The following is a 27,659-nucleotide window of genomic DNA, read 5'->3' as shown; positions in this document are numbered from 1 at the left end:
CAAAACGGCTGTGCATCGTTTCCGGCAGGTTGTGCGTCGATTTGCGGCACACAAGGAGTTTCCTGAAGAGATTAAGCCTTTTTGGACCTGAGACTTTGAAAAACAGGAGGCAAGCTCAATCCAAGCCCATGGAAAGCACTTCTCAGCAAAATCACAGGGCAGCAAGGCAGCAGGGCAGCCGTCCTGCTCAGCAAAGCAGTCCAGATGAGTCCTTTCGGCAGCAGGAAGTTCCTCTTGACAGGTTGCAGGTTCAGGTCAAGAAGTGTCTGATTCGGCGGGGTCAGGGACCCAGTTTATATACCCATAAATGCCTTTGAAGTGGGGGAGACTTTAAAGAGTGGTTTTAAAATGCACAAGGTCCCCTATCAGTACAGGTCTGTCTGCCAAGGTCCCAGTAGGGGGTTTGGCAGCCCATTGTGTGAAGGCAGGGCACTAGCCTTTGAAATGTAAGTGTCAGGCCCTCCACCCTTCCAGCACAGGAAGACACATTCAGTATGCAGATGAGTGCAGGTGTGACTGAGTATCCTGTGTTTGTGGTTGTCTTGGTGAAATGCACAAGGAAGCTGTCAACCAGCCCAGCCCAGACATTGACTGGAGACAGTCTGTAAGGCACAGATTGATTTTAAGTGCAGAGAAATGCTCACTTTATAAAGTGACATTTCTAAAATAGTAATATAAAATCCAACCTCACCAATAAGCAGGATTTTCTATTACCATTCTGGCCATACTAAATATGACCTGGTTTCCCCTTTCTGATCAGAAGCTACCACTCAAACAGTATATGAGTGTAGCCCTAATGATATCCTATGAAAGGAGCAGGCCTCACAGTAGTGGAAAATGAATTTAGGAGTTTTTCACTACCAGGACATATAAAACACACATGTCCATGTCCTGCCTTTAACCCACATAGCACCCTGCCCTATGGGTTACCTAGGTCCCTACCTTAAGGGTGACTTATATGTAGACAAAGGGGAGCTTAAGGCTTGTCAAGTACTTTTACATGCAAAGCTGAAGTGGCAGTGAAACTGCACACACAGGCCTTACAATGGCAGGCCTGAGACATGGTTAAGGGGCTACTTATGTGGGTGGCACTACCAGTGCCTCAGGTCCACTAGTAGCATTCAATTTACAGGCCCTGGGCACATGTAGTGCACTTTACTAGGGACTTACAGTAAATCAAATATGCCAATTGGGAATGAACCAATGTAACCATGTTTAACGGAGAGAGCATATGCACTTTAGCACTAGTTAGCAGTGGTTAAGTGTGCAGAGTCCTAAAACCAGCAAAAACAGTGTCTGAAATGTGGCGGGAGGCGGGCAAAAAGTTGGGGGATGACCACCCTAAGGCTGTCAGGTCTAACAATGGATATAAAAGAACCTGCAAAAGTGAGATAATTATGCAGGAAGTGTATGGTGGTGAAAAAAAGCAAAAATAGGATTCAAAGCTTGGCAGCCTTGGTGTTCATCTGCACCGGGAGTAGGCTTCTAACAAAATCTTTGGTGCTTGCAATTTTTTTTGTTAACACATTGATCACAGTCTAAAATGAGACTCCAAATAGTAGGTGCCATGAAGTAATTTCCAATAGTGGGCTCCTTCTGTCTAAATTTTTAAGAAAGTTTGATATAGGTGAAACTACATCAATAGGGTAAGTTTCAGCACATCAAAAGTGAGAAACCATTAAGTTTAAAGACACTTTTGAAATTTTCTTTCACAGGGTTAAGGCCTGATTTAAACTTTGGCGGGTGAGTAACTCCGTCACAAACGTGACGAATATCCTGTCCATCATATCATGAGTTCCATACGCTAATATAGAATCGTAATATGGCAAACGGGATATCCGTCACATTTTTGATGGAGTAACCCCATCCTCCAAACACTAAATCAGACTCTTAGTCTAAACATTGGTGCTCTGCAAAGGAAGCCTCTGAGAAAGACTTACCCCTAGGGTCTTGAAATGTTTAGACATTTTTCAACATCGTATGTTTTCCTCTCCACTTTTCCTCATTAGGTTGCGTACCTATTTTGTGAAAAGAATGGTTGTTTATTTTTAAAGCTGTGTATATTTTTTAGTTTTAAATACTTTGCATGGGAATGCATTTTAAGTGGGTAGATAGCACTATATAATTTAAGAATGCTTCTTATACCACTTTTTTTTAACTTGTTTAATTGGTACGCCATATCTTCTGAATATAAGGTTGTGTTTAGACTACTATTAAAATTTGAAGCTTGGAGATTTTTATAGCAGCTGGTTTTCTTTTTACAGTGTCTGAGACTGCTCTAGTTCGAACCAAACAAAAGAAAATCTCACAATGTTTTCTAAATGTAAAAACAAAATCACTTCAAAGGGTAAGTTTAATGCCCTGAGTTCAAATCTTGTAACTTTAGGACCCAGTGCACTGTGCCTCTCACCAACTCACTGCATGCCAGAATAATGGGGACCGCTATGGACATCGTCAGAGAGAGAGAAAGAGCCTTAATGCACATAAAACGATTTTTGGGATTCGTGGCATTTTTTGTGGCAATCAAAATCCTTTCATCCTAGGCACCTGTATGTTTAACTATATTTATAACTCACTTACACAAATGCATTTAGCTCTAGAAATGCAAAACTAGCAAGCATCTTTAGAGTAGTAAGTAACTAATTGGATTTAAACTCTGACGACAAGTAGATTAGAATGGAAAATGCTCACTTCTCTATAGAGCTTTACTCGATGTTGTTACATCTCCAAGTTATTTTGTGATGTTTTCTAGAATTCCAAAACGTACACTTCTAGTATGGATACCATAATTAAGTAACAACTTACACACTTCTAGTATCAATAATATATTTAGGTAAGAATGTGTAATGTGCATTTGGAAAACACGTTTTCCCTAAAACCGAAAATCCTATGAATTCAGTGCTCTCTCCAACTGTGAAAGATCTCTTCTCCATGCTGTAACTTTCACAACGTGTACTGTTATGGTCATTTTTTTCAATGTGCTGCTCCCATTGCATATTCTGTTGACCTCATGTCACTTTTTAATATAATTATATTAAACATTTGCAATATGTTAATATCTATTGTATTAAATACTCTAGCTTATTATCAAGGAGATCTGCCATATACCACGCCTTCCTCTCTCTGGATAAAACTACTAATAAACGCCCACTTAAATAATTAATTTCATAAACAAATATGACTAATTAGCAGATAAGAAAAGTGGATGCAAAATGAAAAGCACTCCTGATTGTCTCAGCTATTGCATTTGCTTTGAATACATACATGTTAGACTTTTCAACCTTGGCGTGGTCTCCCTTAACTTTTGCCTCTGTTCCTCAGGTTGTTGATGTGTGCTGGACTCTGATTTTGCTGTTTTTGTTACTCTGGGCACTTTACCGCTGCTAACCAGTGCTAAAATGAGAGTGCTACTTTATAAAATGTGTATGTAATTGGCTTATCCATGGTTGGCATATTTGGTTTACTAGTAAGTCCCTAGTAAAGTGCACTAGAGGTGCCAGGGCCTGTAAATCAAATGCTAGTAGTGGGCCTGCAGCACTGGTTGTGCCACCCACATGAGTAGCTCTGTAATCATGTCTCAGACCTGCCACTGCAGTGTCTGTGTGTGCAGTTTTACCTGTAAATTCGACTTGGCAAGTGTACCCACTTGCCATGCCCAAACCTTCCCTTTTCTTACATGTAAGGCACCCCTAAGGTAGGCCCTAGGTAGCCCCAAGGGCAGGGTGCAGTGTAGGGTTAAGGTAGGTTTTATATGTCCTGACAGTGAAATATTGCTAAATTCGTTTTTCACTGTTGCAAGGCCTGTCCCTCTCATCGGTTAACATTGGGGCTACCTTTAAATCTGATTAAAGTGTAGATTCCCTTTGGGAGCGGAAGGACATGTGCAGTTTGGAGTCTCTGAGTTCACAATTTTAAAATACATCTTTTAGTAAAGTTGATTTTAAGATTGTGTGTTTGAAAATGCCACTTTTAGAAAGTGAGCATTTTCTTGCTTATACTAGTTCTGTGACTCTGCCTGTTTGTGGATTCCCTGTCTTTGTGGATTCCCTGTCTGGGTCAGTTTGACAGTTGGGCTGGTTGCACCTCACACTAGACAGTGACACAAAAGGAGCTGGGGTGTAGCCTGCATTTCCTGATGAGCCATCTGTGCTAGGAGGGAGGGGAGGAGTGGTCAATTACACCTGAAAGGGCTGTGCCTGTCCTCACACAATGCAATCTACGACCTCATGTTGAGTGTCTGAGGCCTGGCCTGGGCAAGGCAGGATTTCACATTCAAAAGAGACTTTACTTTGAAGTAGGCTAACTTCAAAGGGGAAATTGGGTATAAGAAGGGCACCCAAAACCACAGACTTTAGATCACTTCTGGACATCAAGAGGAACCTCTGTCTGGAGAAGAGCTGAGGAGAAGTGCTACCTTGCCTGTGACTGCTTTGTGGAGCTATCCTGCAGTTGCTGCTTCTGCCAGAGTAAGAGGGCAAAGACTGGACTTTGTCTGCCTTCCATCTTGTGAAGAAATCTCCCAGGGCTTGATTTAGAGCTTGCCTCCTGTTGTTTGAAGTCTCAGGGACAGCAAAGACTTCTCTCGGCCAGCACCTGGAGTCTCTGGAGATAATATTGCTCTGACAAGTGGTGCCCTATTCAGTTCCTGGGCTCTTGAAAGGAAAGCTGGTGGAAATCCAAGGAAATTGACTTTGGACAGCATTGGACAGACGCTCCTGCTGAATCCGGTGACGCCGCCTGCAACCGACTTTATGATCTTTCCTGGAACGCAATGACCTTCGCAGGCCCGACGCCGCTGCAGCCCCGCTGAAGTCCGCGTCTCCGTGGAAGTCGCCGCACCACGTCATGACCGACGCCGCTTGAAGTGCACAGATTCAACATTTCGCGCAGACGGCGCAATCCCCAACTTCGTGCATCGACTTGTTTTCACTCTTCACCAAAGGTACTGTACTTGTGGGTCTACGCAACTCCGTGTCTGGCGCCGCTGGTGTCGGCTTGTTGGGAATGACTCCATCACGACGCCGTGTTAACACCTCATCAAAGCATTTTGTGTTTCTAAGCGCTAATTTTGAGTTTAATCTTTGAAAATTCATGACTTGTGTATGTTGGAATTTTGTTGTTTTGGTCTTGTTTTGTTTAGATAAGTATTTCCTATTTGTCTAAACTGGTGTTGTGTCATTTTGTAGTGTTTTCATTAAGTTACTGTGTGTGTTGGTACAAATACTTTACACCTAGCACTCTGAAGTTAAGCCTACTGCTCTGCCAAGCTACCAAGGGGGTAAGCAGAGGTTAGCTGAGGGTGATTCTCTTTTACCCTGACTAGAGTGAGGGTCCTTGCTTGAACAGGGGGTAACCTGACTGTCAACCAAAGACCCCATTTCTAACAATACACATATCAAGCAATGGTACAGGCAACGTCATATGTTCTTGGTGGGTATAAATGTAGGGACAGATTCACAAAGGTAAACTTGGACCAAAATTCCAAGTTTAGACCAAAAGTCTAAACTTAGACCAAAAGTCTAACTTTGCTGCAAGTAGAGTTAGACTTTTGGTCTAAGTTTAGTCGTTTGGTCTTCTAAGTTTAGAAGTCTAAACTTAGACCAACAGTCTAACTTTATTACAAGTAAAGTTAGTATTTTGATCTAAGTTCAGACTTTTGGTCTAAACTTATACCCAAAGTCTAAACTTAGACCAAAAGTCTAACTTTACTTTGAGTAAAGTTAGACTTTAGTTCTAAACTTAGACTTTTAATCTAAACTTAGATTTTTTGTCTAAGTTTCCCTTTGTGAATAAGGCCCAATATAGCTGCAGTCTGAATCACTGATGATTTGAGAGTGTATGCCTATGCTCTGGTTCACAGTATCTACTCGGTTAGTTAAGATATTTAACTTTATATAATCAGCAAGTCACTTCTGGAAATGCATTTGCATTATTTTAGGAAATCTTCACCCTGTCAAAAAGGTTTATGTTGTGTAATGCATAACTTCACAAATTTAGGCCCATATTTATACTTTTTTGCACCGCATTTGCATCATTTTTTGACGCAAAAGCGGCGCAAGCTTACAAAATATAATTGTATTTTGTAGGTTTGTGTCGCTTTTGCATCAAAAAATGACGCAAATGCGGCACAAAACAATTATAAATATGGGCCTTAATCTTTTTAGGCTTCTTTGTTAAGTAGCCTAGTCTGCTTACTGTGAGTTCATGAACAAGCACACCCCCACAAACCTCTGTGCATCCAATATTGTTCTTCAAAACAGTTATTGCAAACAATATCCACTGCATTTTTTTTTTTTTATTCTGCATTCAAAAACGTGTAAATTGTTTGAATTTAAGTTTTTTTCTTTCACATGAACTGCTCTCCAATAACAATTGTATTCATTGTTGACAAATGTTGAATCTAATTAGACGTTACAAACTACGTAACTAACCCTTAGATTTATATTGACTGGAACTATTGACTTAGGGAAGGAGGTAGCTACAAAAATATTCCTCACACACTGTAGAAGTCAGTTTTGGAAACTGAAGCATAAAATATTTCTGTTGAAATCAATAGTTACCATAGTTGTTGTCATAGAAAATGATGAACTTTTGCCAGGCATATTCAGTAACAACTCTGGTCAGTACATCATTGAGATAGACCGGTGGCCGTATAGACAGGGTGTAATCGTCATTCCGGTCGTTTCTGATGAGTTTGCAGCCACTTCTTGGAGTGCCCTCTGTGGATCGGTGGATGAAGAGATGAGGAATATGCATTGCATCTGCCAACGCCTGCAAAGATCCTGCTGATTCACATCCTATGGAGCTGACCAGGGCCAGTATCCCATGGTTCATCAGTTCACAGGCTGAAAGAAAGAATGGCAGTGGTTAAGCTGACATCAGCACAACAACAGGCACTTGCAAACAGGAAGTGTGTTATCACAGACAGCTATGGAACTAAACTTTCATTGTTAACTAAAGATCTCATCAAGAAACACAATAAACATTAATTCAACAGCATGATTCCCTCATTTAAAACATTGCTAAGAGTCCTTGTTGTATTATGTTTTCTGCAAATATTTTCTCCTTGAAGGAACAATGCCATAATAAGTTTCAATTGACTGTGTTGGACTATTAGTCCTATCATTGATTCAGGCTATTTCCAAATGGACAGAAGGTTGAGCACTGGTGCCAGATTTGTGTCATACTGCCTGCAAGGCTGTAGTCTTTTCTTCTGAATGCGAAATCCACAGCAGATTGTAAATTTCTAATGAGATGTTCATGGTTGTTCACTAGTTGGCTTGCGGGTGGGAAGGTAAAGACTTCCATCAAAACTGTGAAATTCCAGGAATCATGCCAAAATTCTACCTGGTAGAACAAACTAAAAAAAAAAAAAAGTACATTTGTCCTTCGAGCAAACTTTTCCCTCAGGCAGGTAGCTCAACTGTTAGTTTTCAGCGAAATGTTTCATTCACTGCTTGAAATCTGCATACCATAATTTCTAGACTGCCCACAGCAGCCACACCACAAAAAGGTTATTAGGGAATTTACGGATGATGGTTTTCCAAAAACGGCATTCTTATCTTTAGGCAATAGTCAGAAAGCTCTGCATACTTTATGTAAGTTTATTCACAGACCGACTAGTGAACTGTGCTATCTTTTAACAAGAGTGCCTTGTTTTAGTGAGAATATTTCTATACATTTCCCTCTACGGCAATCACTTGTTTCAGGGCCGAAACACTTAGATGCAATTTTATATTTGAAAGAAACCCCCCCATTAATGTTGAAATGGCACATAAGGGCTATTCCCTGCATCAAAATGAAAATAGAGTCATCCACACAGTTGGATGCTGATCCACACACCACCAAAAAGAGCTTTTTATGCAAGCATTTGCCTAAAAGTAAAATAGCATCCGTACAAATCAAAATCATTTTTCACATAGCTCCAAAAAGCTCTTCAGTTTGTGTCACTAGCTGCATGATACCGGCACCAATCAGCACCCCCCTTTTCTAAGTAAAATTCTAGAACCAATGTGAAGAAGTTTTAATGAGGTTGCAGATATAAAAGAGAAACCGAGACAGCACTACTATGCACTCCTTCCATTCTACTGTGGTATCGGACCTACTGGCTGCATTTGACTCTATTGACAACTCATACAAACATCAAATAATGAGGAAAGTAGTGGGATGGTGGAGATGGCAGTGAAACAGTTGAGATTATGCTTACTTAAACAATAGGCAAGAGTTTAGAATGGATGAAGGGTTTCATCACCTGCAAATGTGATTATCAGCTATACCGGGGTTCCTATTGGTCGCCTCTAGTTTATAATAGTTATACATATATTTGACCCAGTTTGATTAATATTCACAAAACTTAAAACAAAAAAAACAGTTCATCCTCCTCAGCCCCTTGTTGGAAAGTTTCAGGGTGATCTCTCATGGACGGGCTGAGAAACAAAGAAAGGGGGATACCAAAACACAAAGGGGGTCATTCCTACCCTGGCGGCCCGAGACCGCCAGGGTAGGGGACCGCGGATGCACCGCCACCAGGCTGGCGGTGCATCCAGGCCCATTCTGACCGCGGAGGTAAAGCCGCGGTCAGAAAAGGGAAACCGGCGGTTTCCCGCCGGTTTTCCCCTGGGCTGCAGAATCCTCCATGGCGGCGCTGCAGGCAGCGCCGCCATGGGGATTCTGACCCCCTTCCCGCCAGCCTGGTTCTGGCGGTTTAGATTGCCAGAACCAGGCTGGCGGGAACGGGTGTCGTGAGGGCCCTGGGGGCCCCCGCAGTGCCCATGCCAATGGCATGGGCACTGCAGGGGCCCCCTAACAGGGCCCCACATTGATTTCCAGTGTCTGCATAGCAGACACTGGAAATCGCGACTGGTGCAACTGCACCCGTCGCACAAAAGCAACTCCGCCGGCTCCATTCGGAGCCGGCTTCATCGTTGCTGTGGCTTTCCCGCTGGGCGGGCGGGTGTCCTTTTGGCGGTCGCCCGCCCGCCCAGCGGGAAAGCCAGAATGATCGCTGCGGTCTTTTGACCGCGGTACGGTCTACTGGCGCTTCCCGCTTGGCGGGCGGCGACCGCCGCCCGCCAAACTAGGAATCAGCCTCAAAATCTCCATTTTCCATACATGTCTTTAGACATGGCTAAAACAAAAACTGCTGAATGGAATTACACCAAATTTGGCAGGAAACTAGATCTTGGTGCGCAGATTGTGCTTTGTGTGATTCGGCATAAATCCACTCAGTTGTTTTTGAAGAAGAATTAAGTGTCAAAAACAATTGTGTATTTGGATGTTGGCTTGCAAGAGCCCCCAAGAGTCCTGCTAGAGTGCAATTTGTTAAAATGGAAGCATGTGATTGGTTGACAGGCATATTTTCCCCATGAGCCTTCACTCTCTTGCAGGAGCAAGAGGCTCCCGCAAGTCGTGTGAGAGTGAGTGCTCTGATTGGCTGGGTGTTGGAATGTTAGAAATAAAATGGATGCAATTACTGTTTACTGTGAAAAATTGGTGGTGGCATAAAATAAATTTAAAAAGCTAAATAAGGGGCACCAGAAGGGCATGTTGTCCCCCTGGATTTAGAGAGGAGGTGTCCAAGTGATAATTACTGTGAAGATTATAAATGTGTATTGTTTTTAATAAATTTTTATGATTTCACAGGACTCTTGCAAGATCATGAGTAAAAATGAGTAGATGAGTTCATAACACATTCTATTAATAGGAATGGATATTTTGGTGCTTGTCTTTGAGAGAATACACCTAAGAGGTAAGGGATGAGAAGAAGGTTAAATCTTATTTTTTTTAAATGTATAATCTTGCAGAGCTGGAAAAATATATGGGTGAGATCAGGAGTTTGGGGTATCTGACACATACGGGGACTTTATAAATTAAAATAAAGTCTCCCCATTCTAGCCCATAGAGGCCATTCACTAGAATGAGAGAAAAACGAATTTGTCTGTTTTACCTAACCAGGGCGTATAAAACTATTTTTATAAGGTCCCTGCTTATAGTTACATGGCACCTAACCAGAGGGGCACATAGGGCAAACCTTATGTGTGACTTATATGTAACAATAAGGTAGTTTAAATTCCAAAGTCGAATTTGCATATAACTTTAGTTTAAAAGCAGCCAGCAAGGCAGGCCTGCCTTTAAAATGACACTGGGTGCCTCAGCAGTGCACCTATAGGTGTACTACCAATGTTGGGGTCCTTCAACCTACATGCCCTACCATATACTAGGGACCTGTAGGTAGGTTAATATTGCCAATTATAATTAGCCTAATTTGCATATCCACTTTACACAGAGCACTGGTCCTGGGCACAGCCAAGAGTCAGTAACCACCAGTATCTGTCCAAAAAGGTTGGGAATAACCAGGGCAAAAAGGAGGACTTTCCTACAACATTCAATTTACATACCCTGGGCACATGTATTGCACTATACTAGGGACTTACAAGTAAATCAAATATGCCAATTGGAAATGAACAAATGTTACCATGTTTAAAGGAGAGAGCATATGCACTTTTTGCACTGGTTATCAGTAGTAAAGTGTGCAGAGTCCTAAAACCAGCAATAAGTGTCAGTAAAGTGAAGGGAGGAAGGCAAAAAGTTGGGGGATGACCACCCTAAGGCTGTCAGGTCTAACAACTACTCTTTTATAGATTAGCATTAAATAACAAATTAGGGGCAGATTTATACGTAGCGCAGGTTTGCGGCACAAAATATAGCGCCGGCTAGTGCCATTCCATGAAGCCGGCCAGGCGCCATATTAATGGAATGGCGTTAGCCGACGCTAATGCCCTGTTAGCGTCCTTGTTTACGTCCTCCGTAGGTGACCTCCTGGTGTGGGTAGAAGTGGGTGGGGGTGTCCCTGGGGACAGGGAAGGGCACCTGTGGGCAATTTCCATGGTCTCTGACCATGGAAATCTGCTTACAGGTCCCCTAACGCCTGCCCGGACCCAGATTAGTGCCATTATTTAAGGCCCCCATCCCCGTGCTGGATTTTAGCATAGGGGGATAAAAATGGCACAAAGGCCATATTGTCCTTTTCTGGATGAGAACACCTACCTTGCATCTCATTGAAGCAAGGTAGGTTTTTCCCTCCAGAAAATGACGTAAACTCCATAACTTTAGCGCTAGACGTGTCTAGCACCAAAGTATAAATATAGAGTTAGGTTTGCGCTGAGTTAGCATAAACAAATGTATAAATATGGGTCTCAATTCGCTATGTTAATGTTAACATTTTGAACAAAAAAAAACTGAAATTGAGCAGGTATAGTTAGCAGCAATAACTATAACTTCCACCCCCATGCGCTGCTTATGACCTTGTATATGGCATTTCCCCAGGTGCCGGCTGAGCTAGAGGCCAAAATCCACAAGTAGGCACTGTTTTCTATGAAAAAATGTGATGTGTACACGTTGTGTTTTGGGCCATTTGTGGCTCCTCTCAGATTCCACAACTTTCTGTCACCGAAATGAGTGGAAAACGTGTTTTTTTTAGCCAATTTTGAGGTTTGCAAAGGATTCTGGGTAACAGAACCTGGTCAGAGCCCCACAAGTCACCCCATCGTGGATTCCCCTATGTCTCTAGTTTTCAGAAATGCACAGGTTTGGTAGGTTTCTCTAGGTGCCGGCTGAGCTAGAGGCCAAAATCTACAGGTAGGCACTTTGCAAAAAACACCTCTGTCTTCTTTCAAAAAACTTGATGTGTCCACGTTGCGTTTTGGGGCATTTCCTGTCGCGGGCGCCAGGCCTATCCACACAAGTGAGGTATCATTTTTATCGGGAGGCTTGGGGGAACGCTGGGTGGAAGGAAATTTGTGGCTCCTCTCTGATTCCAGAACTTTCTGTCACCAAAATGTGAGGAAAATGTGTTTTTTTAGCCAAATTTTGAGGTTTGCAAAGGATTCTGGGTAACAGAACCTGGTCAGAGCCCCACAAGTCACCCCATCTTGGATTCCCCTAGGTCTCTAGTTTTAAAAAAATGCACAGGTTTGGTAGGTTTCCCTAGGTGCCGGCTGAGCTAGAGGCCAAAATCTACAGGTAGGCACTCTGCAAAAAACACCTCTGTTTTCTTTCAAAAAATGTGATGTGTCCACGTTGCGTTTTGGGGCATTTCCTGTCACGGGCGCTAGGCCTACCCACACAAGTGAGGTATCATTTTTATCGGGAGACTTGGGGGAACGCTGGGTGGAAGGAAATTTGTGGCTCCCCTCTGATTCCAGAACTTTCTGTCACCAAAATGTGAGGAAAATGTGTTCTTTCAGACAAATTTTGAGGTTTGCAAAGGATTCTGGGTAACAGAACCTGGTCAGAGCCCCACAAGTCACCCCATCTTGGATTCCCCTAGGTCTCTAGTTTTAAAAAATGCACAGGTTTGGTAGGATTTCCTAGGTGCCGGCTGAGCAAGAGGCCAAAATCTACAGGTAGGCACTTTGCAAAAAACACCTCTGTTTTCTTTAAAAAAATGTGATGTGTCCACGTTGCATTTTGGGGCATTTCCTGTAGCGGGCGCTAGGCCTACCCACACAAGTGAGGTATCATTTTTATTGGGAGACTTGGGGGAACATAGATTAGCAAAACAAGTGTTATTGCCTCTTGTCTTTCTCTACATTTTTTCCTTTCAAATATAAGAGAGTGTGTAAAAAAGACATCTATTTGAGAAATGCCCTGTAATTCACATGCTAGTATGGTCACCCCGGAATTCAGAGATGTGCAAATAACCACTGCTCCTCAACACCTTATCTTGTGCCCATTTTGGAAATACAAAGGTTTTCTTGATAGCTATTTTTCACTCTTTATATTTCAGCAAATGAATTGCTGTATACCCGGTATAGAATGAAAATGCACTGCAGGGTGCAGCTCATTTATTGGCTCTGGGTACCTAGGGTTCTTGATGAACCTACAAGCCCTATATATCCCCGCAACCAGAGGAGTCCAGCAGACGTAACGGTATATTGCTTTTGAAAATCTGACATTGCAGGAAAAAGTTACAGAGTAAAACGTAGAGAAAAATTGATGTTTTTTTCACCTCAATTTCAATATTTTTCTTTTTCAGTTGTTATTTTCTGTAGGAAACCCTTGTAGGATCTACACAAATTACCCCTTGCTGAATTCAGAATTTTATCTACTTTTCAGAAATGTTTAGGTGTCTGGGATCCAGCATTGGTTTCATGCCCATTTCTGTCACTGACTGGAAGGAGGCTGAAAGCACAAACATTTGTAAAAATGGGGTATGTCCCAGTAAAATGCCAAATTTGTGTTGAAAAATTGGGTTTTCTGATTCAAGTCTGCCTGTTCCTGAAAACTGTGAATCTGGTGATCTTAGCACAGCAAACCCTTTGTTGATGCCATTTTCAGGGAAAAAACACAAGCCTTCTTCTGCAGCCACTTTTTCCCATTTTTTTGAAAAAAACGAAATTTTCACTGTATTTTGGCTAATTTCTTGGCCTCCTTCAGGGGAACCCACAAAGTCTGGGTACCTCTTGAATCCCTAGTATGCTGGAAAAAAAGGACGCAAATTTGGCTTGGCTAGCTTATGTGGACAAAACGTTATGAGGGCCTAAGCGCGAACTGCCCCAAATCGCCAAAAAAAGGCCTGGCACAGGAGGGGGAAAAGGCCTGGCAACGAAGGGGTTCAAGTATCACATTGTAGGAAAGGTCACTTAAACCACCGAAGATTCATGTTAAACAGTGACTGTTCATAGAGTAAGGTGATTCTTAGCAGCTTTCATCAATCATGTTAAACTTGGCATCCCTGGAGTGGTCTCCCCTAACATTTTGCCTATGCTTCCCAGGTTGTTTCTATGTGCTGGACTCTGTTTTTGCTGTTTTGTTTGCTCTGGTCACTTTGACACAGCTGACCAGTGCTAAACTGTAAGTGTTCCCTCTGTAATTTATATGTGTAATTGGCTTTCCATGATTGGCATATTTGATTTACTAGCAAGTCCCTAGTAAAGTGCAATGGAGGTGCCTAGGGACTGTAAATCAAATGCTACTAGTGGACCTGCAGCACTGGATGTGCCACCCACATGAGTAGCTCTGTAAACATGGCTCAAACCTGCCACTGCAGTGTCTATGTGTGCAGTTTTAAACTGCCAATTCAACCTGGCAAGTGTACGTACTTGCCAGGCCTAAAACCTTCCCTAGCCCCATGGGCAGGGTGCAGTGTATGTTAAGGGTGGGACATGTACTGATGTGTTTTACATGTCCTAACAGTGAAATACTGCTAAATTCAGTCTTCACTGTTGCAAGGCCTATCTCTCTAACAGGTAAACATGGGGGCTGCTTTTAAATATTATTAAAGTGCAGATTCCCCTTGAGAGCAGATAGAAATATGGAGTTTAGGGTCTCTGAACATGCACTTTAAAAACACATCTTTTAGTGAAGTTGGTTTCCAGATTGTTAGTATGAAAATGTCACATTTAGAAAGTAGGCATTTTGTTGCTTAAACCATTCTGTGACTCTGCCTGTTTGTAGATTGCCTGTCTGGATCAGTTTGAGAGTTAGGCTGTTTGTGAATCCTCTCTAGACAGTGAGACAAAGGGAGGTGGGATGTAGCCTGCGTATCCTGATGAGTCATCTGTGCTAGAGTGGAGGGAGGAGTGGTCACTTACACCTGAATGGGCTGTGCCTGCCCCCACACAATGTAGTCTCCAACCTCCTGGTGTGAGTCTGGGGCCTGGCCTGGGCAAGGCAGGATCTTGTGAACAGCAGAGACTTCCCTTTGAAGAATGCCAACTTCAAAAGCAGAAAGGGGTATAAGTATTGGATCCCAAACCCCTGAAAATCATATTACTTCTTAAACCAAGAGGGACCTCTGCCAAGGAGAAGAGCTGGAGAGCTGGAGTAGGAGTACTGCCCATTTGCCTGTGACTGTGTTTTGCTGAGTTGGCCTGCAGTAGCTACTTCTGCCTGACAGAGGACAAAGACTGACTTTTGTGTGACTTCCCTCTGGTGAACAATCTCCAAGGGCTTGAATTAGGCTTGCCTCCTGTTGTTGAAGTCTCAGGGACATCAAAGAATTCTCTCTGCCAGCACCTCGGCTCTCTTCTGAGGCTCCTGCCCTGCCAAGTGGTGCTCTAAAGTGTCTCTGGGCCCTTGAAAGGTGAAGCTGGTGGAAAAGGACAGAAATGCTCGCAAAGACCACTGTGAGGGGCCATTTTTGACACCTCATCCGCAACGCGTCTGTTAAATGACCCGCTGCAGGCCTCGCGGCTAAAATCAACACTCACTCCACCTGCATCGCGGCTGCAGAACTGACACACAATACCCACTAGTGGTTGCTGATAATGACGCAAACCCCATGCAGCGCGGTTTCCTAACACCATGCGACCGGATTTCGAATGCAAGATCACTGGATGTAAAAAATCAACGCAAAGCCTCCCCGGACCGAGGTGCCTGTCTGGGAATAGACACATCGCTCTCTTGTGGGAGAGAGAAAATGATGCACACCAACCCGACTGGAGAAGGAACAACGTAAGGTCTCGCTTGCAAGTAAGAAATCGACGTAGTGCTGGCCTTTTTTGACACATGCTCGCCCGTGCAGCTTTATCTTTGATGCTAACCCGGTACTTTGTGTAACAACAGCATTCTCATTGTTTTCTAAGGATTAAGACTCTTATTCTTTTTAAAATTCATATCTTGACTTGTGCATGCCGGATTTTTGTCGTTCTGGTCTTGTTTGATGTAGATAAATATTACCTATTTTTCTAAACTGGTGTGGTGTCCATTTTGTAGTGTTTTCCCTGAATTACTGTGTGTGTCGTTACAACTATTTTATACATTGGTTCAGAAGTTACGCCGGCCTGCTCATGCCAAGCTACCAATGGGGTGAGTGGGGGTTAACTGAGGGTGATTCTCCTTTACCCTGACTAGATTGAGGGTCCTTGCTTGGACAGGGGGTAACCTGATTGCCAACCAAAGACCCCATTTCTAACAAATTATTGATCTTGTTTTCTGATAGGCTGTACTTTTAGTTATAACTCTATGTTTTAAAAAAAACTGTGAATTAACTGTACAATGTTAGAGTTTTCATTTCCCCAGCACTGTGTACATGTTTTAAATAAATTGATCTAACCATTTAATTTTCAGTGCAGCTCTTGACTTGCTAGATCTTAGAAGGCAAACTTGGATGTATTTGTCTTCATTTAAATGAAACGTTTTCATAACAAAAGGAATGTTGTTATAAAGGTCCCCTATGGCAATTGATATGTAAGTGCCCATAAGAATTGTAGTTACTTTGGTGTTTCACCTAAGGAGTCAAATCTCCAAAACGAAGGCCTAGAAAACAGGTGTCTAAAGTTGATCCAGGACAAATTGGACCATGTCTGTTTTTTAAGATAATCATGTGAGGTACACTGAAGAAACTGAAAAGATTTAGAGGTGATATTTATAAAGCCCATGATCATTGTGAAATTTGGAAATGATCTGGATTTTCCATAGCAATGTTGGCCAAAAACTGCTGCCTCTGGAACTGTGGCAACAGAATGACCGAGGATGCCTAATAAAACTAAAATCCTAATTCCACCTCAGATATACAATCAAATTCCAGATAGGCGAGCATCTTTCAATGTATTAGCATCATTCTCAATTACTATTACACTCTTAACAAATATATGTTGGCCCTATTTATTCAATAATTCAATCATGAATGGTTTCAGTCTTTCCTTACAAGATAACATTCCAGCTCCACATGTAGGCAGAGGATTCAGGCTTCCAAAACAGGTGGAAACCATGTGTTTTCTCTGGTTTAGGAGTAAGCCTTCTACCAGACAGTTAAACGTAAGAAAACTGTACAAGGCCTATAAGGATATTAGAACATTCCAGCCACTGAGGTTAGAATGTTCTAAATTAAAAAGGGAAAGACAGAAAGGTAATCATTGGAATGATAGTGCAGAAGACACACCAGCCATTATAAGCCCTGAGCCACTTAATTTGTTTCAGTGGAGTTCCCAACATTCAAATGTTCTAATATAGCCTTATAAGCCCTTTCTGAGGGCTATATCAGTTGTTAAAGATCCTGAACCCGACAAAAACTTATTATGAGGGTGGGGGTCTTAAACACCTGGTATAGACTAGGGGCAAGGGCTATAAGACTATTAGAACATTCCAAACAATGAAGGTACATATTTCTAAATTTAAAAGAGAGAAACAGAAAAACAAACTTTTGAATGTTGGAGCTGAAGGATTATACCAGCTACTATAGGCCCGAAGCCACCTTACTGCTTTCAATGGAGCTCTAAACATTTCAGTGTCCTAATACTTGTTGAGGCTCTCAGTGGAGAAAACCTGGTGGAGACATACAGTCAGGCAATTTTAAGAGGAAAGGCAATATATAGGAATCTAAGACTTACAAAGTAATTGCTGAAGGAAGCCTTTCATAATATATCCAGAAGTGCTTTCAACAACATTTAGAACTCTACTTTACCACTAATAAGAACCCAGTTAAACTGCATCTCCTTGAGAATACTGGCAAAAAATATATAATATGTGGTTCCACTATCACGAGCAGTCTTTTTCAAATCCTGTAACTCACAGCAGAAAACATAGCATATTTTCCATTCCTGTTACACAATGCTCACCTGCCAAGCTCGTTTTAGTAGACAGTATCCAGAAAGAATGCCAAAGGCCTTTCCTGCTTTAAAGTGATTACAAAAGTAATAGTTCTAAAGGGAACCATGCATCTGATTCTCAAAAACCATACCTCTCTTTTCTCACAAACATTCTACTATTTTTCTATGTTTGAAAATATTGTACACAAAACACAACCATGCAATTCAAAAAGGCTTAAAGCCTGTTAATGATAGTGTATTGGTATGGGGTCCATATGTAACCTCAAATTAAAGATCAAAAGCTGTGATAATGGGGACATTTTTCACCCCATGGTTCTTTTCCTTAATTGTGTATCAGATGTCACTCGGAACCCTTCTGTGAAAACCACAACAATATTTCAATCTCTTCCCTTTTCACAAGGAGTAATTCTAGTTAGTCTGTTCCTACATTTTATTCATTTACTATATATCCACTTAAGTCTTATACCTGCAAATGTTATTGGTTCATTCAGTTTAAAATGTGCTTGCTAATGCCTTTTAGGTGCAGCAGTGGTGTAAAGTATTGGCAAATACACAAAAAAGAATCTGTCAGTCTAATAGTATGAGTGAAAAACCATATGCTGTTAGCAAACAGGGGACGTTCCAACAGATGTTGATTGAATCTACAAACAATGTAATACATTCGAAGAATTTACAATCATTTACAATGTGTATTTCATAGTTACTTAAAACGTCTGCAGTAAAGCGAAATCATAAAAAACATGACAGGCAATTTACAGATTCTATTATGGGAATGAATAGCAGCCACAGGGTGAGTAAACTGGTTAAAACCCTATACATTGGGCACGCGAGCCCCCATAGTTATTGTTGTTAGGCTGATAAAAAACCTTACATAAACACATACCCCAATATCAATTAAAAGGAAATGACGCAGGTTAGAACCTTGATTAAGATCTGTTGCACTGTCATACTCCACTGCTGCAACTAACAACAACTAGCATCTTCAACATGGAAGCTTCGTGCTCCACGTCACATAATTGAAATTAAACTAATAGTGTAAACAACACCTTCATGATAGGGTTCATTTAGATATTAAGAGGACAACCTTGCCCTAGTAATAAAGTGCAGAGTAAAAAAAGGAGAAGATTCACCAGGGACTAGCAAAGCATGGATAGGAGGCAGGCCTGAAGCAATCCCTCCCCCTTGGTGACTAGTGCCAGGCGGCCCCCCTGAGAGTAACAGCAGAGCAGCACACATGGTGGAGTAGTCTCCCTCCTATGGTAACCATTGTCAGGCGCCTCCCCAGTGGAAGCAAGGCTGCACACTAAGTAGAAAAGATCACCCTCCCACAGAGACCATTGCTAGGAAACCCCCCTTCACAGTGTCAGTAGGGCTGCATGCATAACCTCTGACTTTAGCAAGGTTCTACTCCATTGAAGTGATCCTCATCCTCATTCTTAGGTCATGTCTGGTGGGCAGTTTTGAGGTGTTTTTTTGCCTAACTTCAGCATAGATTCGGCTAGTTGGCAGTTTGGTTAAAGATCAATCCCCTCGTTCATTGATCGTGTCCAGTACCTTTGTGGTAGGTTAAAGCACAGTGCAGTAAGTCAGAGTTTTGCCCACCTTCAGCAGAAATTTAACAAAGCGGCAATTCAGCTTGGGATCCCCTGGGTCGAAGCAGGTCAGTACCAGCTCCCATTGTGTGTGTATGCCCCTTTGATTGAACTGGACTTTTAACAACTGTCTCCTTTCTTCCCTTAGTGCATCCCAAGAGCAGACCAAACAAAGCAAGTCGCCTTCCCACAGATCACACATCTGACACTTATTTGATGAACCCTCCTGTTGGAAAATGGGTTATTGGTAAGGGCAGGTAGGTACCTACACCTAGCAACAAGCCACCAACCTCCACTTAGGTACAGTTAGGTCTCAGTAAATTAATCCCAGCTCAACCCTTGGTAGCTTGGCAACGAGCGTCAAGGCTTAACTTAGGAGACAGTGTGTAAAGCATTCAAATATCACAAAACAGTAATTAAATAAAACACAGGAAACAGTTTAAAAATCCAAAACCAATTTATAAAAATAGTTTATATTTTTATCTTTAAAATGACACAAAAACGAATAAAATCGGATAAAGGGAACCGGAGATATGAATTTTTAAAGAATTATTATTTTTCTAGCGCTTAGAAACAAAAAGCGCCAATCGGGTCATCTGGTTGCACCTCGACCGGGGCAAAGTCAAAGTTTCAGGCCGACCGCGATGGAGCCCTGCTCGGCTACAGGTTGCGGGAGGCCTTGGTTAAAAAGTTACTTTCTGACTTAGTCTTTATTTTGAATAGTCTTCAGCGGGACGAACCTGCCAGTCGAATCCGACCTCCTGGAGCCCTTGTCCGGATACGCAATGCTGGATTCCTCGGTGGAGATTTTTACCTTCGGACTTAGTCATTTTTTCGAGGTGAAAATCCTTCGACCGGGGTAAACCTGGATCTTGATCCGACGTCCGTGGAGCCCTTCTCGGATACGATGGCTGGGAGGTCCCGGTCAACTTTTTACCTTCGGACTTAGTCTCTTTTTCGGAGAATTTTCTTTACCGGGACGAACCACCAAGTCAGGCCGGGTCGCGGTTGAGGCAAGCCGGCTAGAATTTCCGCGGCGGGTCGGTCCCTCTCTGGAGCTTTTTTACAAAAATTCTCAAATCTTCTCCAAACTTCTGGGGCTTCACCCAGATGTTCTTTTAAGGTTCTTTTGGGGTCCACAGCTCACCCCAATGGTCCAGAAGTTTTGAGATGGTCCTTGGGGGGTGCGGACTTCAACTCCCAGAATGCACCTGGTGCAAACTCCTTTTTGGCCACTGGACAGTGGTCAGCTGGTCACTTTTCAGGAGTTGGTGCAGGGGGACTCTGGATAGCAATTTTTCACCTGTAGCAAACAGGGAGTCCCTCCTTGAACCAGTTGAAGCCAGGCAAAGTCCTTCTTGTGGTGAAGCCCAAGTGTGCAGCTGGTGCAGTCCTTCTGAGTGAAGGTTCCAGGTGCAGGCCAGGGGTCCAGCAGGGCAGTCCTTCTTCTCCTTTAGTTCTTTTCTTCTTGAAATCTGGCGGGGATCTGAGGTGTGGGGGCAGGTCTGCCAGTTTTATCCTTGCTCCTGGGTGAAAAGCAAGGGGTCCGGGTTCTCCAATCAGGTACAGGGTCGTCCCCCTGTGATGACTGCTTCCTGGGAAGTGTGGCAAAAATCCATCCCAAAAGGCAACATTCTCTAAAAATCCAACATGGCAGAATCTGATTTTTGGAGGTTACATCTGGCTGAGCCCACCCACTGGTGTGGCTAAAAATCATAAACACACCCCTCTCCTGCCCTCTCCTAATCTAATCAAGGGGGCACCTAGTTGTCTGGGGTTGCAGGATGTGGGGGTGTTGCTGATTGCTCCAAATGTCCTTCTCTGCCTTTGAAGACCAGTTTGACAGCCCTCCCCCTTCCTGCCTCACCATCTGCTGAGGGGAGATTCTCTCCCACAAGCACATTCCTTTGTGTGAAGCCAGGCCACTTCACACCTCATCAAGGCAGCTTGACTAAGCTGCTGCAGGCTGGCCAATCAGAGCACAGCAGCAAAAACAATGCAGGGCTGAAATTGGCAACTTTTTAGGTAAAGTCTAAAACTCTTTACCTGAACAAGTTATATTAAATCCAACAACTGGAAGTTGTGGGATTTATTACAACAATTAATTTGATACCAAATTCTTGGTATGCAAAATTTAAGGAGACTTTAAAATTTAAAATAAAGTCTCCCCATTCTAGCCTATGAAGGCCATTTACTTCAACGAGGGAAAAACAAATTTGGCTGTTTTTACCTCACCAGGGTTTATAAATCTATTTTTATAAAGTCCCTGCTTATAGTTACATGGCACCCAGCCCTAGGGGCACATAGGGCACACCTTAGGGGTGACTTATATGTAAAAATAAGGTAGTTTAAGACTTTGGAAGTACTTTTAATTCCAAAGTCGAATTTGCATATAACTTTAATTTAAAAGCAGCCAGCAAGGCAGGCCTGCCTTTAAAATGACACTGGGCACCTCAGCAGTGCACCTATGGGTGCACCACCTATGCTGTGGTCCCTAAACCTACATGCCCTACCATATACTAGGGACTTATAGGTAGGTTAACTTAGCCAATTATAATTAGCCTAATTTGCATATTGATTTTACACAGAGCACAGGCCCTGGGACTGGTTAGCAGTGCCCAGGGCACCATCAGAGTCAGGAAAACACCAGCATAAAGTGGAAAATGGGGGCAAAAAGTTAGGGGGCCTCTGCAATCAGCCCTGTTTTCTCACACCTCCCATAGCCATGGGGGAAGGTGGGGTTTTAGAGGAAGCAACCCCTGCCAGTACCGTAGGAACTGCTGCTTAATGAAAGCCAAATACCCAGTGCTGAAGTATTTCAGGGGCACGAGAGCCTTGTAATTATTTAATGTCATCCATCCAAGAGGTCTGCGGGTAAGTAAAAACCTGCTGTTGGTGAGCGAGGAGGCTTTTAAGGATTTCCAGACAAGCTTTTTCAATGCCTGATGGCTTGTCAGCCTCCCAGAGCTATGTAAGCCTGGTGATTCCTAGAGATTCCAAGGGATACGCCATTGCCCGGGACACAACTCCGTCTTGCAGCTCCTTCCATAAGAGGTAATTCAGTGTGTTGTGCTCTGCTTCCCTGATTTTATTCCAGCATATTATATAAGTTCCCTGTCTGGACCAGGGCCGTTTTAGCAACCCAAACTCCAGGCGAATCTGTGCTGGCAAGGTAAAGTGCAGTAGTGAGAAAATAATTCTATAACAGAACGCTGTTATGTTGGCAAAAACTCTGGCATTGTTACCCCTGAACAACTCGCTCCCATATGTGATAATTGGTGTCAGTTTTGCTTGCACTACACGAAGGAAGTGCATCAAGGATGGTCCTGCCGTTTTCCTTTTGAGGCTTTTTAAAGTGACAGCCACACCTAGGCCTTTGATTTTAATCGCTTCTTTTTGGGCAGCAATGACACAGTTTTTGTCAATAATAACCCCTAGGTATTTATACTCATCCGCATTTTCTGTCTGGGTATCTCCCCTGAACCATGTCGAAACTCTTTTTTCCTGCTTTTAAACATCATGGTTTTAGTTTTCCTGAGATTGATTGTCAGGCCATGGGTCAAAGAATAAGACCTTGTGGTGTTAAGAAGCCTTTGCAGCCCCACCTGGGTGTGCTTGACTAAGACCATGTCGTAGGCATAAAGAAAGTTGGAGATTGTGAAGCCCCCTTTTTTTGGAGAGTGGGCATTTCAGGATTGCAGCTATTGTGTTAAATGTGTCAATAATAGATTGAAAAGGGTCAGTCCCAAGACACACCCTTGCTTCAGGCCTTGATTTGTTGGAATTTTCCTGGATAGGTGCGTCCCAGCACCAAACTTGACCTGCACCCATGTGTACTTGTTGAGAAGGAACAGCATGTCAAGTAGGGCCTGCGGAATGTTCCAGCTTGCCAACTTGGTGCAGAGCATCTCCTGATAAACGTGGTCAAAGGCTGATGTTTTAGAGCGAAGCACAGACTTCCGGCCCCTGGTCTGTTCCGCAAGGACCTAATTGTTCTGTTTATTGCTTTTTTGAGTGGCCTGATTGCTGGCACCTGTGCCCTTTTTCTCGTTCCTGGAGTGGCCTGAATGGGCAGATCTCCTCCTGACTGATGTAGCAAATGCCTCCCGGAAAGTTATGGTGAAGTTTACCCATGTGGACACAGTGTTGCTAGACAGTCACCTAGATTTTACAGCATAGAGTTGCAGCCAGGGACAGGTCCCTGGCAATTGCCGGGGAGGCTTTGATCCTCTTGTAGTTGATGGTGTAGGTGTGCATAGTGTCCAGTGCCTCCCTTATTTGTCTCAAACCAGATAGCCCAGGTGAGAAGGTCACCTCTTGGAGGAGGTGGTCACTGTCAGATCTGTTGTTTATCTGGCATGCACATGTATGTTGGAATAGTGGGAGAATAATGAAGGTGTAATCTAATGTGGAGGTGGATCTGGAGGAGTGACATGTGGCACCGATAGATCGTCTCCTATAAACCTGTCATTCAGTGCTTCGAAGTTTAGGTGTTCAAGGTCCACAGCGGTCATCTTGCAGTTTTATTCAGATTCCCTAGTTGTTTCCAGCCTTGCTCTGGGACCTCCCTCTGTGCCAACTTGGTCATTACAATGTTGCTCCAGGAAGAGCTCATTAAATTCATGTTAAAGTCCCAAGAGACAACGAAGTACAAGGTTCGCTCTTTCTCTATGATCTTCAAGAGATCTTGTACCAGTTGCCGAGAGGCCTTCAATTTCTTTTTCAGATGAACATAGGCATTAATAAGGACCACTTCGAGTTTGTTGTTGTCCACTGAGATGGCAAACTTGATCCAGCTGAGATCAGGGGACTTGACGCTCAAGACGGCTGTAGAAGCTATGGTCACTATACAGACTTAAGTTGATAGTCCGTCTGAGAGATGGCCATGTTGGGCTTCTTTCACAGCTGGCACCAAAAAGTTCATTAAGCTGTGTATGTGTGCAGGGTCAGCAAGCAGGTCTTGTGTAGGAGAATGATGTCAAATTTCTACAAGCAGTTTAAGAATCCTGGATTGTTTAACTTGGTGGCAAGACCATTGATGTTCCAGGAGCACAAGCACACTGGGGCCCTCAGACTCCTTCTGAGGGCCCCAGGACTGAGTGCTGACATCTTCTCATATAGGAGCAGGTGATTGTTCTTGGAGCCCAACTTCACCTCTGTTTGGTACATCGGTGCCACATTCAGCTGGTTCCTGCTGGGCAATAAAGGCATTTGGTTCCCTTAAGGTGCAATAGAGGAGGGGTAGAGGGGGATCCTGTCTTTGGGTATGGGAAGATCTTTATACCCCACCTCACAAAGGTGAGGCTGTCCCTGAGCAGTCTCTGGGCTGCTAAAGTAGAGGACCAAGGGACCTTAGTTGCTTCTCCTCCAGGCACTTTGTTGGAGTGCACAAACTAAATTGCTGCAATGCTCCTTGACTGCAGTTTGGAGAGCCTGGAATTGTTGATAACAGTCAAAGGTTGCTGTCCCTGTTCAGAGTCTTGGGGTTTTCTATGGAGTTATATTCTGATATTTCATTTAATATAATGGCGCTTGCCCAGTGGTGTGGCAGAGTGCTAGTGCGTTTCCCAAAGCCCCACATCTCTTGACAGGGAGGTGAGAAGTTCTCTTGTTCGGCCTGTCCAGAGGTCTCAGTACTGTACTTCACCCTAATTGCAGGTCTCTGCGCAGTGGAATTGCCCATGCTCATCTCTGTTTTGGGCCCATTACCTCTTGCTGGAAAGTTGGGCTCATTCCCTGTCTGCTGTATTTGCTCCAGGTGTTTGCTGAGCATCTTCATGTTGTTTGTTGGGGCTACCTCCATCATGTCCCCACATACTCTCTCTTTGGCAGCTGTAGACACGTGCCAGTGTCTGGTATATCTGAAGTAGATGATGATTGAGAGCGATTGTCGGAGTAGTGCAGCTGAGGAGTTTGGTTCTGGGAGTCCATTGTCGTCTTCTGTGGGCAGATCTTCATTAGAAAGGGGAGGCTGTTCGTTCTCTTCGGGGGCTTGAGGAACCAGCCTGTAGTGACTTGAAGTTGCACTGAATAGGGGGTATATTCCTCCTTGGGTAACTTGTTTTTTGTTTTGACTCTTCCTCCTTTGTGCCTGTCTATGCTTGCCATTATTTCTTGCGGTCACTGCCAGATTTGTGTGGCAATGTGTGTCAGCTGAGCCTGGCGTATGCTGGGGCATTGCCTGTCCCAGTGCTTTCCCCATGATGCCAGGGCTCAAATCCCCAGGGTTTCTGGCCCATGTCTCTTCTTTGTTTCTAGTTGTTTCATTCCTACTGCACCCTTCAGCAGTTGGGGAAGGGCAAATGTGCCCTTGGCAAGCTGGGGGGTCAGCGGGTGATGATTCCCCCAGAAAACGAAGTCCCTTGTGGAATTGGATTTTGCTTAAAGTCTTTTATAAGGTTGTTTAGCATCATGGGGAGGGTTGACAGTGTGTCTATGATGCTAGCGCAGGAACACTTTGGTTGCCTGTTAGAAATGGGGTCTTTGGTTGGCAGTCAGGTTACCCCCTGTCCAAGCAAGGACCCTCACTCTAGTCAGGGTAAGTCACACACAATCCAAATTATCCTGTGCCCACCCTCTGGTAGTTTGGCACTGAGCAGTCAGGCTTAACTTAGAAGGCAATGTGTAAAGTATGTGTGCAATAAATCATACAATAACACAATATAGCACCACAAAAATACACCACACAGTGTTTAGAAAAATATATAATATTTATCTGGATATTTGCAGGTCAAAATGATAAAAGATGCGATATGAAATTGTAGAGATATCACTGAAAAGTGATATAAAGTGTCTTAAGTCTTTAAAAAGCAAACAAAGGCCCTCATTCTGACCTTGGCGGTCTTTTCGCAAGACCGCTGAGTTACCGCCGCGGTGAAGACCGCCGACCGCGGCGGTGTGCCGCTGTGCGCATTCTGACCGCTGGGAGCGTTCCGCCGGAAAACCGCCAGCAGCCACACTGGCGGTCGGCGGGAAAGTTGAGACTGGTCAACCTCCACCGCCACGCCAGCAGAACACCGCCCACAGAATTACGACCCACATTTCTGTGTGGCGGTCTTCTGTTGGCGGTCTTCTGTTGGCGGTCACGTCCCTATGGCTCCCGTCGCCTCCCGGAGGACCAACGCACAAGGTAAGTTGATCGTCCGTGAGGGGAGGGGGTGGGGGGGTGTTGTGTGATGTGGGCGTGCATGGGGGTGTGCGTGTGAGTGTGTAGAGGGGGTGTGTGAGTGCGTGTATGCGGGCGGGGGGTGCTGCTGTGTCTATGGGTAATGTGTGCTGTTCGGCAGGTGCGCATGTCGGCATGTATGTGTGCGGGGATGTGTCCCCGTTGTGTATGTGTGTGTAGGGGGTGTGTATATGTGCATGTTGGGGGTGTGTGCATGTCGGGGTACATGTATGTGCATGTCGGGGTGGGGGTGGGGAGGGGGTTCGTACCACCTCTGGGGGGTGGCAGGGGGGTGGAGGGTGTGGGGGGAGGACTCGGGTGGGTAGTGGGGGGTGGGGGAGACCCCTATCAGTGCCAGGGAAGGAATTCCCTGGCCCCGATAGTGCTTACCGCCATGGTTCGCACGGCGGTTCCCGCCCGCAAGAAACCGCGGCGGTAGGCAGGGTCATAATACCCTTGGCGGTCTTGGGACGACCGCGGGGCCGGAGTGCGCAAACTCCAGCCCCGCGGTCATGACCGCCGCGGCGGTCGGAGTGGAGAAGTAGCGGTCGGTCGCGGCGGGGACCGCCGCGGTCAGAATGCCATTTTTAATACCGCCGGTCTGTTCGCGGTCCGACCGCCGTCTCTCCGCCGACCGCCAGGGTCAGAATGAGGGCCAAAGTCTCTTTCAAGCACAAAGTACCTGGTTTGGAGTGGAAAATCTCCACAGAGGGCCGCAGAGGAGGAGATGCGTGGAAAAATGGTGTGTGCGTCGGTTTCACCCCTTCACACACGGAATTGCGTTGTTATTTTCCACGCCCGGAGACGTGCGTCGTTCTCTGGGAAGAAAAATGGTGTGTGCGTCGGTTTCGCCCCTTCACATATGGACTTGCCTCGTTATTTTTCACTCGGGGAAGACGTGTGTTGTTTTCCGGCACGCAGACCATCTCCTTCTGTGGGTTGCGGGATTACCAGATGTCCCAGGGTCTGTGCGTGGAATCCTAGGCTTGTTATCCGGCTGCGCGTCGTTCCTGTGGGCTGGGTGTGGATTTTTTTTCCTCACGGCATTGATTTCCTCTCTGGAAGTCGGACGGCGTTGTCCAGGCGGGCCGTGCGTTGAAGTTACGGTTGCACCGCAGGCGTCGCTTCGAGCGGTGTCTTTCCGGATCGGCGTGCGGTAAATTTTTCACCCCGGAGCAAGCTGTGCGTCGAATTTTTTTCGACGCACAAGGAGTCCAGTTGAAAAAGAGAAGTCCTTTTGGTCCTGAGACTTCAGGGAACAGGAGGCAAGCTCTATCCAAGCCTCTGGAGAGCACTTTTGCAGCAAGACAAGAGGTCAGCAAGGCAGCAGGCCAACAGCAAGGCAGCAGT

The 27,659-nt window shown here is 44.3% G+C and overlaps 1 protein-coding gene across 2 annotated transcripts in view; it reads right to left on the bottom strand.

Moving 5' to 3' along the window:
- Window positions 1-27,659, bottom strand: part of GRID2 (glutamate ionotropic receptor delta type subunit 2) — a 2,834,743-nt gene that overhangs the window by 1,733,378 nt on the left and 1,073,706 nt on the right. For both annotated transcript variants that reach the window (XM_069238009.1, XM_069238018.1), the window contains exon 3: window positions 6,561-6,845. In XM_069238009.1, the coding sequence (XP_069094110.1) occupies window positions 6,561-6,845 (285 nt within the window). The remainder of the gene's footprint in view (window positions 1-6,560; window positions 6,846-27,659) is intronic.

Source organism: Pleurodeles waltl, chromosome 1_2 (assembly GCF_031143425.1).
Source record: "Pleurodeles waltl isolate 20211129_DDA chromosome 1_2, aPleWal1.hap1.20221129, whole genome shotgun sequence".
NCBI lineage: Eukaryota > Metazoa > Chordata > Amphibia > Caudata > Salamandridae > Pleurodeles > Pleurodeles waltl.
The sequence above is the reverse complement of the archived record's forward strand: the minus strand, read 5'-3'. Positions and strand labels throughout refer to the sequence as shown.